We start from the raw sequence: 14,419 nt of genomic DNA on the forward strand, positions 1-14,419 counted from the left end.
GAGGAAAACCAAAGAAAAGCAGATAGATATCACTGTAAATTATGATCACTAACCTCAAACGCACCTTCCACATTGCCTGCAAAGCATACAAATTTGCAAAGGTAACTGACTACCATTCTCTGTGACTTCAATATCAAATCGATATACTTTCCACAAATCTCTGCTTTAGTCACTTTACTACTTCCTTTCTCAGTTGGTGACCTTGTCTTGTAGTTCACAGAAAAAGTAAAATGATATCACATAGGAGATCACTCAGCTTCCCAGAGCTTCAAAGGATCCCACACTGGTGTGACTGTGTTTTTGAACAAGCACAACATGTAAGATATAATAAAAACATGATTTTTTTTCTGTCTCCCTTTGCTCCTCTAGACTTTCTTCTGTGAGTGTAAGCTTTGTCTTTGGATGAAAACCATGGTGAGCAAACATTTTTGTTTACCCTTGAGTAACACACAGTCTTATGTTCACTTCATTTCCCCAAATCTAGATTTGGAAATTAGAAATGTGCAGTATTTCATATTAATGAATGAATCAATCCTTATGAAAACTTAAGGCTTCTCCTCTTGACTCCTCCACCAGCAAGCCAACCAGGTCCAGCAACAGATGGGATAGTGATTTGGGATCTGAATGACCTGACAGCTTTTCCTCTAAGAGTTTTTTGTTGTTGTTGTTTGGTTGGTTGGTTTTTGTTTTTAAGTATCTCCTTGCCTAGGATGTTTTCACCTTACCATCAGATGCTGCAAATCTAGGAGATTGGGCAGTTCTTACTAGAAGGTGTGGTTTTTGCTTCTCTGGGGCTGTGCAGTGGCACTTTGGGGAATCTTTTGGAAGTTTCTCTTACTGCAGCCTCCATAGCAATGGCATGGCCTCTGCTTTAATGGAACATGCCCTGAGCCTCTAGATTTCCAGCGATCCAACCCACACACAGATTCTCACTCCAATGAAAATCTCTTTGGCAGGACTTCACATGACTCTGGGTTGATTTTCCCCTCTGCTTAAACATTTCTTAGCTTTTTTTGTTGTCATATAATTACTTCCCCAAACACAGCCTTGTTCTCCCTTTCTTTGCTTTTTTTTCAGGACACTAACTTTCTTAAGCATGAGGCAGGCATCAGTCCATGTATTTCCCCCATTTTCTTGGAAAATATATTGGATTTTATTATTGGTCCTTACTGAACACAAGGCTCCACTCACCAAACCTGAGAGGAGTGGGGGAACAACCCCATTAATTACTTTTACTAGGCAGGGACTGCACATCACTTTCTCCAAAGCAATCTCTGCAAGAAATTTCCCCTCCACTTCACAATCTATGAACAGCACTTAAAAGGACTACAAAAAAGCTTGCTCTGACTGAGGGCTCCAAGAGTCTTAAATGCATCCTGACACTTCCACTGTAAATTTTGAATTTTTATCTGGGACCATACTTTGCTATTAATATGTAGTATCCATTGTAAATTAGCTTCCTGGTACAAACATCAATATTAACCTCTTGTCATATCTGTAAGCTTTCTTTTCTCCTCCTCTCCTATTTCCATTGAGGTTTCCTTCATCTCCACTCCCTCTTATTAAACTCCACCAATTTATAAATATTGTGCTAATTTTTAAAGAGTCTGTTTTCTCTGTATTGAATACTTTCTTCTCAATTGAGATATTCCAGAGGAGAAACACAATGCTCATATTTGATCATCATACAAAATTTTTCCCTGTCCCAAATCTGATTCCAGCTACCTGCTTCATTTTATTTTTCCTTTCTGACATAACATTTCAAAGATAGGTGCTATTACCCATTCCTGCATAAAAACTACTCCACAAGCAGCCTTAACCTGCTTACCAAACCCACCACTCTAGTAAAGATTTCCCTGAGATTGCCAGTAACTTTCATGTCACTAGATCCAGAGACAGCTTCTCAGTAGCATTCAATACTCTTAGTCATTCCTTTTTTTCTGAAGTACATCTCTCCTTAGCATCTCTGACATTCTACAGTTGTGGTTTTTTCCCACCTCACAGCTTTCCCCTTCTCAGCTTTCTTTGTTGGAATTCTCAGAAAAGATCTAGATAAGTGATTCTCAAACTTGGCTGTATATTGGCCTCATAGGAAAAGTTAAAAAAAAAAAAATGCTGAAGCCCAGGGACCATCCAAAACTATTCAAATTTAATTGTTCTGAGTTAGACTTGAATGACAGGGTTTATTAAACTCACACCTGTTCTACTTTGCAATCACGATCAAGAACCATTGTCTCAGGCTACTTTTATCCAAGCTTTCCTCTTCCTAGGTAACGTAATTTCTCCCCTTGACTTCATTTACTGTCTTTATGCTAAATATTCTTTGTATTTTAACTCCAGCCTATATACAACCTTTGAGTTTCATACTACATGTGGTAAAACATTATGTTATGCCAGCACTTTATGTGAATATCTCCAAGGCATCTCAGTTTTGATATATTCAACACTGAGCTCACAGAATTGCGATGCCGCTAGAAGATCTCTCCTACTAGTCACTGTCTTAGCAAGTAGTATTACGATCTCTCCAGTTCCAAAATCCACCTCTCCATGGCAAACTCATTACTATTGATTTTTTACCTCCTAAAATCACGCAAATCTATTCACATATTACCATTTTCACAACTGCCATAGCCATCAGCATCATAGATGAAGTGACTCACACTTCTTGTCTGTGTTACTGCGGATGTCTGTTAAATGGCGTTCCCACTTTCCTCCTCCTGCACCCGAAACACAGTTTCCATCTGCACTGCAAAGGTAGAAGCAGTCATTTCTATCACTCCCAGGTAAAAAATCCGTTTGTTCTGTCATGATGCCAGGAAATGTATAAAACTTTTAGAAAATCCATGAGTGTCAATATGAAGGAAAGGAATAAATTTTTAAATAGAGATTAATCTTTATGTGAAACAGACAATAACAACCATCACTTGTATAGTGCTTTCTATACTCTGGGCACTTTTTAATTTTTTTTTATTTTTACTTATCATGGGTACATAATAGTTATATATATTTATAGGATACTCAAAAAAATTATAAATGCTTGAGGTGAGGTATACCCCAATGACCCTGATTTGATTAATACACATTGTATACCTGTATGAAAACATCACATGTACTCTATTTTCTGGGCACTTTTGTAAGCTCTTTCCCATTATTAACTAATTTTATTCTCACATTAAGACTATGGAATATCTACCCTAATTTCTAGCCATTTACATCCTAGTAAATGCTTAACAACCATATTGGGGAAGGGAGGGAGATTATGTATAAGCCCTGATTTTTAGTATTTGTGCATTCCTGTGGTATAAGAATGCCCAACATGGCTTATTTCAGCCTAATAATGTGACATCATTGAACACGGACTTGGGAAGAAATATGCACATTTGGTTCTGCTGATATGGTAGAGCCAGATACTAGTCTGCAAATGAGGAAATTAGGGGCTATAGACCATGAGAGGAATGAATCAAATAGCATCTCTAATATGTTTTTTTTATTTCAGCTTATTATGGGAGTACAAAAGTTCAGGTTATATATATTGCCCATGTCCCGCCCATCCCCCTGAGTCAGAACTTCAAGCATGTCCATTCCCCAGACAGTGCGCATTGCACTCATCATGTAGTTATACCCCCATCCCCACCCCCCACCCCGAGTCAGAACATTCAAGCGTGACCATTCCCCAGACAATGTGCAACGCACTCATCGTGGATACAGTTCCTCATTTGGTCTGCTGACTTCACTTCACTTGATTTTACTGTCTGAAAGCCAATCAAATAGACAATATTGGGTTGACAAACAAGCTCTTTTAAAATGCAAATAACTCAAAAGTCTTAACTTCAGCTACACTGACAGATGCAAATTCCAACTAAGTGTGGATTGAGTGGGTTGGGCACATTTGGGGTAAAATCTCTTTTCAGCACTTGGAGAGCAAAGTATGAAAACATCTAGAAGAGAGCATTAGCAGATGTGAGAGGGTTCTAGGGGATGGGAATCTAAAGATAAAATGATTCTATTTCTTGGTGTTTCTGCACCCAAGAAAGAAAGGAAAACTTATTGCATTTCATTCTTTTTAAAAATTTTATTTTAATTTCAAAATATTACGGGTGCACAAATGTTTTTGGTTACATGGATCGCTCTTGTAATGGTCGAGTCAGGGTCGAAAGTGTGTCCGTCACCCAGACAGTGTTCACTGTGCCCGTTAGGCAGGTCCTTGTCCATCTTCTCTTCTCTCCTCCCCCCTGCTTGATTTACATTGAGATTTACTTCCCTCTATGCACACGTGTGCTTATCAATTAGTTCCAATTTAATAGTGAGTACATGTGGTGTTTGTTTTTCCAGTTTTTCAGATACCTTACTTAGGGTAATGGTCTCCAGTTCCCTCCAGATTGTTGCAAAAGGCATTAAGTCATCCTTCTTCATGCCTGAGTAGTCTTCTCTGATATTTCTTTCTGTTCTTCCAATTCCCCTTTCCTAATTACCTAGCTCCCAGCACTGAAGTACAAATTATTATGTTTAGTACTATAGTCCCACTGATTTTTAGATTCAATAAAAACATACCTGTATTGCTCTGCAAAACTAATTATGCTTTACAGCATTATTTTTTCAAGAAATTGCATTGGAAATCCCAACCAACCCAATTCCAAATGAGCTATGGAATACAACCCACTTATATCACTTAATAATTGCCAGAATAAAAAATGAATATAATCAACAATAAATTAGGCCAGGAGTGGTGGCTCATGCCTGTAATCCTAGCACTCTGGGAGACCGAGGCGGGTGGATTGTTTGAGCTCAGGAGTTCGATACCAGCCTGAACAAGAGCAAGACCCCGTCTCTACTAAAAATAGAAAGAAATTATCAGGACAACTAAAAGTATATATAGAAAAAATTAGCCAGTCATGGTGGCACATGCCTGTAGTCCCTTCTACTGGGGAGGCTGAGGCAGAAGGATTGCTTGAGCCCAGGAGTTTGAGGTTGCTGTGAGCTAGGCTGATGCCACGGCACTCTAGCCTGGGCAACAGAGTGAGACTCTGTCTCAAAAAAAAAAAAAAATGTTGTTTTATTTACTGGTAAGAAATTTTCTTAGAACAAGTATTGATGTCCTATTTTCTACATTTAAATCTATTTACCATACAAACGGTTCTCTTATCTTGCATTATATTGAAATAGAAAATAAAAAAGAAGCAAGCACTCCCTTACATTTCCTATAAATGAAGACTTTCTTTTCATCCAATGTTGTATATGGAGTGTTTCATTTTCCTTAGTTTGTTTTCATCTTCATTACAAAATTATTACATACAAGAAAGAGTCCAGGTGGCAAAAGTATAAATATTTTTGCCAAATGTGAATTAACCAGCTCACTTAATTGATTTGATCTTACAGTATATAATTTAGATCAGCTTGTTAGGTGGTTTTGTCATTTAAAATTCACATGATGGAAACCATCAGCATTTTTCTGTAGCTTATTTTGACAGAGGGAGGTGCTCTACAGATATCTTTGACTGTTGTAGATAGAAGCTATATAACTCTACAGAAACATTTTGCAAGGAAAATCTTTTGTCTTTTTATACTATTTCAGTTAGATCTCTTTTAATATGCCATGTATTATTTCCATTTCTGAAGCAGTATTACTGCTTTTATTGGTGGACAGTTTTCTGGGTTATCTGTTGTGAACAGTTTTCCGGGTTATTTGTGATGACATAGGCACCAAAGGCAAATTATTGCTTAAGAGAAAGAGTGACAAAAATTTAGTGTTCTTGGACAAGTTACTTAATCTTTCTTAATAATATATACTTGCTCTTTTATTTCTAAAATTGAGAAAATAGTTACAAGAGTTACATGAGAATCCAAATAGTTGTAAGAGTTACATGAAAATCCAAATGCAAATCACCTTGCATAGTGTATGTCTGACACAAAGTAATTTATTAGTCAATGTCATGGTCACCATCATCATATTAAATTGGCAGGGAGTTCCAATATTTCCAGAACCATCTATTTTACAGCAACAATAAAATAACAAACTATTTATACGTGCATAATATAAATGCATATGCTACTCATTTTTTTCCATCTCAAATTTATAGAAGGGAATGGATGGAAATGAGTGCTAAGTAATGTCACACACACACAAAGCCAAATATTATGATTAGTAAACTCTAAGGAATCATTTTGTGTTGTTTGGCAATGAAAAAAAATCTCATAGAGTTCATCTGAAGAAAGTTTTTTTAGCAGAATTGCTTGATAGTCACAACAAATATTGCTAGTTTTGAGGAATTTTCTTTTAAGTTATTTACATAGAGAATATATGTTTTCTTGACTTCTGTATTCAAAGCGGTATTATCTCAGCTTGTAATTTTGTATCACATTTGCTATTTAATTTCTCTCTAAGGGATATATTCCTGAAAAAGAGCATTGGCTTCTAAAGAGATGGATTTTATGTTTATAAATGTGTTCTGTCTTTTCCTCTAAAGAATGTAATTCAAAATGACAGTATATTAAGAGGGTCTTGACACAAAGACTTAAAATTTTAGGGGGATTCATTTTTTATTGATTCAAAATGTGAAAACCTCTTCTTTCTTCTGATTCAAAAATATCTCCTACTATAGTCCAAATGTTCAAATAATAGAAGCAGAAAATAATTTGATGACAGTGATCTACTTAATGGATTTCTTCTGCTTTCTCATTTCTCTATTTATGGGTAGTGGCAATTCAACATAAACTGTGATTTTTTTTGCAGATATTCTCTAAGGTTTTAGAATGGCAGGTAAAAGAAAATATTAATAATACACTTTTATTTTAATATGCTATTAAATTAGACAGAATTTGAACTTCTGAGTTATAAAAAACTCTCAATTTTGTTGATCTTGGGCAACTTATTTATTCTCCATAAGCATCAGTTTTCTCAATGGTAAAATGTGGAAAATATTGATCTCAGAGAGTTGTTGTCAAAAGGAAATCAAGATAGTAATGATAAAGTTCCTGACACATGCGCAAATGCTTTAAAAGTTCCAATGCTCTTATCTGCTTCAAATGGATCTCATCTACTCTCCCGTAGACCTAGAGATTCAATCTTGAATAAATATGAAACAAGCCTACTACTTTATCCAGATTGTCTTTTCATTAGGTAAAATGTGCAAGTGATCTTCCTACCTGAGTGTGACCTAGGCACACCGTCTTGGTTTCCTATGCACACTCTTAACTTCTCCACCATGGAGCCGTTTTCACACCCCTGTCCCCCAGCCTGTTTGTTTGGGTCTCTGCCTCAACTTCCATTAATACAAATGAGATTTCACCCATACCCACCAGGATTATATTCTTCTTCTGGCTGTGGTTTTGTACCCCTGATCTGAAAAATCCTCACTATCATACATGTGAATGCAGATATTGACATTACCTAGGAATATATTTGCTATTTCCCATACTCTAGATTGAAAATATTTTGTATGCACAAAACCCAAAACAGAGCTTAAGTTCACAATGCCACTTTTTATATCTAAGCAAAGTAATCTCCCAATCTGTCCTTTTCAAGTAGCTATTACCACTTGTCATACTTATGTAGTTAAAAAAATAAAAGTTTAGTGCTTTTAAAGTTAGGAACATATTCTTTAATAATACAGTATGCTAGAAAAACAAATCCAATATTTGTTTCTTCTTTTAAATATTTATTTACATTCTTTCTGTTTTGCTTAATAGCAAAGAAAGGAAAAGTATTGCTCAATGACTCTCTAGATATTATACTATCATAGCATATTATATAGTAACCATTTATCACATGTATTCATATGCTAATATATGATGATTTATTTTCTCTTTAATTATTTTAATTTACAAACAGAAATCGTATATCTTTATCATGTACAACATGACATGTGAAATGTGTATACTTAGTGGAATGGCTCAATTGGGCTAGGTAACATAAGCATTAAGGTCTGATGGTCTCTATTAATAATTACCACCCTTAAAACATTGAGCCATTAAACTTTCAGATTACTAAGTAAAAAACAATTAGAAAGAAAATATAGGTTGATGACTTTAAGAAAAAATTGACAAAGTAGTAAAATATGGAAAAACATTTAAACAAAGGAATCAGATATTCATTTAGTTAAATATGCTCAATGTTATATATTTTAGTGGGTAAACTCATATGCTCCCTTTCTGATGTGCAAAGAAGAAAATTATTTTGTTTTTCTTTTTAAAACTATTCATGCAAATGAGTACCTAGTGATTTAATTAAGATCCTTATAAAACTGGTGATGGAAACATTCAGTTTCTGTATTGCAAGCTGTAGGGACACTAAAATAGTCCTTGAAAGTGCACCAGGAATCAAATAGGTACTGACTGGTGTTAAATGTAATACTGCAAAAGAAGACTAGATGTAACACAAAGTGAGAAGAATTCATTTTCAATAAGAAACACAGAGTTACAGAGAAGATACAGGTGTGAATCATTCTATTATCATAGAAACTATAGCAATTGTCACCTATTACAAAACTAAAATAACTGGTTGGAACCAAAGTGATGCAAATAGCATCAATATCTTCTGATACCTAGACAAAAATATTTGAAAATGGTTCAACACATTCAATTGCTAACGAAAAAGCACAGAATTCTAATACCAATTATATGATATGTAATTTGGTGGCATATATGTTATAAATTTGAGGTCTTAAATTACATCAGATTTTCCATGTTTATATTACTTTTTCAGTCAATAAGCTATTAGGGTAAGATATCAACCTATTGTGAATATTTTACTTCATTAAAAGTCAATACCATCAGACCAACTGTTCAACTATTGACTCATTATTTTCTATTAAAGTAACATTGGACATGATTCTCATCAAAAATTTAAATTCTGAAGACATGTAATTTTTAATCCATTAGCTTCTGCTTCCTAAAGACCAAAAGTTTTGGAAAAGTATTCCAATTCCTTTAGCATTGAATGATGCTGTAAAGAACAAAGAAAGCTATACTAATTTAGGCTTAACAGGAAAGATGACATACTTTTGGGGAATCTGGGTGGATTGTCATTGACATCGGTGAGGGTGATGTTGACTATTGTTGTTCCGGCTAATCCTCCCAGTTGTCCTCCCATATCCTTGGCTTGGATGAGTACTTGGTATTGTTCTTTGACTTCTCTGTCCATGTTTGGCAAAGCTGTTCTAATGACACCTTAAGGGGAAAAATAATAATATAAAATAAATATCACAAATACTGCAGTTTCCTAATTAAAATAGTCTGCAAAAACAACTACATGATTCTATCTAGATTCACTAGCAAAGACATGCTAGTTAAAATTATGTCTTTTAAAGGTGAAACACCCAAAATGTCCAAAGATTAGAATGTAATTTAGCATATTATCATAACAGCTACAAAATAAAATGCTATGCAGGCATGAGGAATATGGTTAAAAAACAATGTATCAGCTTTAAAAGATGGTCATCTTAATTAAGTCAGCCAAGATAGGATTTGTACATATGCTCCTATCTTTAAAAAAGGAAATTGTTAAACTTAGACATAAAAATATATATACTAAAAATTTTACATGATTAAACTGACTGTGCAATTCCCAATGATTACTATTTTCTACTTTCCTCTTATCTTTATATTTTTGGGTAACTATATTACTTTATATTCTAAAATACATAAAATACCTTCTTTACATACTATTTTATTTTGTCTTTCAAAATTCCCCTTAATTATTTGAGCAACCACGTTTCTCCGGTACCAAGGACATTGCCTGCTATTTAGAAGAAACTTAGTAAGGCTGTGTTCACCAATTAACTAAATGAATGACTGAAAGAATCATTGGAGGAATTTATAAATAATTAAACTTACAATCATGAATATTACAATGTATATGAATATTTACATATAATACTAATTTTCTTCCTTTTTGTCCAAGTGTAAAATGAATTTACATTTATATTTATTCATAGTGGAATAACTATATCCTTCTGGATTCTTTCAAGTAAAGTCATGAATAAATTTTATATCAAATTCCAATCTATAGCCAATGGTTTTAGGGAGAGATTGGAGAGCATTTGTCTTAATCCCATGTGGCTTTGATAGTGTTGTTTCTTAAATAAAGTAGAATATATGAATAACAAAGATAATATCAACCATCAATGAAAACATAAAGCATCCAAATCATAAACGCAATATATATCACCATTTTATCTGTATTTTCTACTATTTACTTACCACATATTTTTTATTGCTAATTCAGACTTAACTACAATCTAAGATTTCTTCTGATCCTTGGCAGGAAATTGTTGCCAAAAAGACAATCTTCATTTTTGCTACTGCTGCTTTATTGATGCATTGGTATTGACGCCTTTTTGATTCAGTCTGTTTGTCCTCTCTTCAACTTGGGCTCTTGATGCTCAGTTCTAGGTCTCTTAACTAAGGTTCTTCATCTTTACATCTCAGTGTTCTTGTCCTACATACCTTAAGCTGTGTGCTTTCCTGACTTATAATGCTTATATTTTTTAGCTAAATACCTGGGTTTGATTCATGTGCATGCTGTCTTACTCTGTTATTCACTAAGATCTATCTTAAATCAATTTCTTTCTAATATTAAAATTATACATAATTTTTATTTATGTAATTCATTTTCAGTATGAAACTATTCAATATGAAAATTATCTGTGTGTTTGTATTTGTGTGTGTATATATATATGTATATATATGGAGAGAGAAAGAGATATCTCTAACCTCTCTCTCTCATTCTCTCAGAAACAGAGAGATTCTTTCTGGGTATCTGCTAAACTATATAAAAAGCTATCTTCTGGGACCCAGTTAGATTAAAACATTAAGATGCAATTGAAAAAGAAAGGAAATAGATATCATCAGACTTATTTAAAAGTAGATATTTTTTGTCTGGTGATTTGTTAAAATTGTCAAGACACCACCCCCTCAAACACACTGCCTGCTCCCCTGCTGCATCCTGTGTCAGACTTGCCTACTACTTCCAGCCCTACTTTTTTTAGTGTAATGCTGCCTAACTGGAAAGTGGTATATTAGAATTTAGAGAGAGGACAGGGTTGTAAATGTTGTTTGAAAGGTAATCTCTAGTGATGACCACAACGTGCTTACCCTTCCCCAGCACCTCTTCCATTTAAGAACTACTGTTCCAGAGAAATAAAATGTAATATTTATACAATTTTTTTAGAGTTAAGATCTGGGTAACAAGCCAAACTAAAGATACTCCAATTACCATGATTTGATTTATTCACATTGTATGCTTGTATCAGAACATAACATGTACCCTATAAAGATATACAACTATTATGTACTCATATTAATTAGGAAATAAAAAATCTCAACAGGAGAAGAGAATCTTTAAACATTGTAATTTATTGAAAAAGCCTGGGAAGAAAGTCTCCTTTTCAAAAAGTTACTCTTTTTACAGCTACTGATTGTTTATTAACTGCCTAACAATTAACAACGAAAATGGATTCCAAGGTCTTAAGAAAGCAGGAACTTTCCAAAGGATGGGGCTAATGTACCTCCATATTAGAAGGTAACCAGCAGAACTAAATTGCCATGGTTTGAATGATCATGTCCCTCCAAAATTCATGTTGAAATGTAACCCGCATTATGGTGATATTAAAAGGTGGGGCCTTTAGGGGGAGTGAATAAGTCATGAATGGTCAACCCTTGTGAATTAATTAATGGCTTATAAAAGGAAGGGAGAGATATAGCCTGTCCTTTTTTGCCTTTCTGCCTTCTACCATGAGAAGATGCCACCTTGAGGAGATGCCTTGGATGGAATAGGCCCTCAACAGACTAAGATCAAGTGCCTTGATCTTAGACTTCTCAGCCCCCAGAAATACAAGAAGTAAATTTTCATGGTGTATAAATTAGCCAGTCTGCAGTATTTTGTTACATCAGCACAAACGGACTAAAGCAGAAATGCTACATTTTATTATTCCAGGTCTTAGGTTTAGGTTTATGTATCCATCTTTACTTATCTTTCAGTATTTGTATATAAAGATATAGTGACTGCCTTTTAGTATAATAGCAATGCCTAAAAAGAAAACAAACAAAAAAAAGAGCCCATGAATTTTATAGAACATCATAAACACTCTGCAATAGTGATACCACAAACTTTAATTGATTCCATGTAATTCTGAAATAAAACCTAATTATTGAAAAAAATTGAATCCTGGTATGATTTGGGTATCATGTATCTAATGAACTTTTCAGCATATATAATCAAGACAATTAGAGTAAAAGCAAGAATGAGAAAACTATTCAGCCAGGTATTTTTTCTGCCAGTGTGAATGAACATATATGGTTGAGAGACTTATAAATTTAAAATAAGGTATCAAAGGGTAGTAGTCCACCAGGGGATATAGTTTCCCTCTGCAATCACACTCGTGTTGTCGGCAAGCCCATCAATCTTGATGGGTGGCAACTTCTTTTGCAAAAGTAAGTTAAATACTCTGAAGACAACATTTTGAGATGAAAATCATGCAATGCTATATAGGAAACATCTTAAAATATTACATATGCTAATCCAAGATATGATTTTACATGAACTATTTCTTAAAATGAAGGATAAATTGCAATACTGAGAAAAGGGACAACAGACTCAGTCAGCACTTGTATCAAAATATACATTTTAGTCAGGCACTATTATTAGGATATAGTGCCTAATAATGTTCCCCTTCCGATTGACTTTATACACTTTTCTGGACTTTGCTGCCCATCCTCTGGTTGGCTTAGCCCAATTGGCAAAACACTGGTAGGTACAAAGGGATTGAGCTTAGGGTTTTTTCCCCATGGATCCCCCACATCCCACACTCTCTCCTGCCGGGACCCTCAGCAAACAGTGCCTGAGTCTCCAGCCCCCTCAGTCACTCAGTCCTAGTGTGGTAACGACATTCACTTGTTACTGCCTCTCCAAATACTGCCCTATCCCTTATGGTTTCCCTAGAGAAGGCTTGTACCTTAGTAAACAATCCTTTTATTAAACTAATCTCAAATTACCCCATGAGTTCCATCTGTTTCCATCTGGGATGATAACTGATACAGTCTCTATGCAAATTTCTTTCATGTAATGGGTGAGTCTTTATGGGAGTGGGCCATAGATCATAGAGAAGTACCCAAATAATTAAGCTAATTTCAGATGGTGAGGAATGTTAGGAGGAAAATGAAATCAAATGGCTCTGAAGTGTTATCAGAAAAATCCTCTCTGAGGAAAGGCTTTACAGCTGAACTCTCAGAGAAGTGGAGAAGGCAGACTTGGAAAGAACACAGGGCAGAGCCCTCGGGGACAGGAACCAGGAAAGGTGGTCAGCGGCCAATGTGTCTGCAGCCCAGCGGATGAGGGAAGGACGGTATGAAATGAGACCACCGAGGCGGAGAGCAGAGGTGAGGTAGTGGTTTTCAAAGATAAATAAGCCCTCTGCAGAAGCATCTCGAAAATTATGGGATCACTTTTGGCTACTAGAGAAATGAAGTCTTCTCTTGGCATGTATTTAGTGACAGGAAAGCAACTACCATCTGGAAACTGTCCTGTGTAATCCCAAACCCTTTTCAATATCCTGCTGGATCTTAATATAGGCTAATTATTATTATTATATTATCTGAGACTATTCAGAGAGAGAGAGAAAGTTTTGTTTTGTTTCATTTTTCAGGAATGTAGCTACTTCATGGATCCTGGGGAGACTTACTTACCTAAGGTGTGGATGACAGTGATAATGTTCAGGATTTATAAATTGACTGCTAGTCTAGAACCCATCATGCTGTTAAAAAAAAAAATCTATAGATCCATGGAGGAAGGAAATGAGAAGACTGTATTTTCAAGGGAGTCGTTTTTACATATATAATGAGCAAAGTTGAGGAAATCTATGAACATTCATGAGGATAGTCAGCCGCATGCACAGTACATAAACAGTAAACATTTATGTAACATTCCATATTCACTTTGGGGTGGGGTGTTAGCATTAAAATGAGGTGAAATTTGGCCCTTTAATTCAAAACATGAGCTATGGGGTACAAAGTTTGTGCACAGTCTTCATGAGCTGGCTGAAACTGGCTTAAGGTCTGTAGCTATTTATCAATAAAATATGTTTATAAGAGTGTCTTCTGTCTAATCTGAGTTCTAGCAGGACTGCAAGGTAGGGGAAAGGGAATGTCACTTGCCATCAGATGGTCTATCAGCAATGGTTGAGAAATTTTCCAGCTGTAGTTGTTTCAGCAATACATTTTAGGAGGTGGTCTCTGCTTAATTACAGGAAAGAAATCTTATACCAATTAATATTAATAACATCAGGATGTGTGGCTATTCCTTCATCCTGCTAACCATGAGATTCTGGTGATTTGTTTTTTTGTTATTGTCTGGTTTTGGGGGGGGAAAGGGTGGGGTTGGTGTTTCTCATTTTAGTTCTGGGAAATCCCATCTGTCTGTCTATTG

The 14,419-nt window shown here is 35.1% G+C and overlaps 1 protein-coding gene across 2 annotated transcripts in view; it reads right to left on the reverse strand.

Annotated features, from left to right (window-relative positions):
* The window catches only part of CDH12 (cadherin 12), a 351,941-nt gene that overhangs the window by 58,524 nt on the left and 278,998 nt on the right, over positions 1-14,419 (reverse strand). For both annotated transcript variants that reach the window (XM_045566578.1, XM_045566579.1), the window contains one exon: positions 8,998-9,165. In XM_045566578.1, the coding sequence (XP_045422534.1) occupies positions 8,998-9,165 (168 nt within the window). The remainder of the gene's footprint in view (positions 1-8,997; positions 9,166-14,419) is intronic.

The sequence above is a fragment of the Lemur catta genome, chromosome 12, assembly GCF_020740605.2.
Source record: "Lemur catta isolate mLemCat1 chromosome 12, mLemCat1.pri, whole genome shotgun sequence".
NCBI classification, from domain to species: Eukaryota; Metazoa; Chordata; class Mammalia; order Primates; family Lemuridae; genus Lemur; species Lemur catta.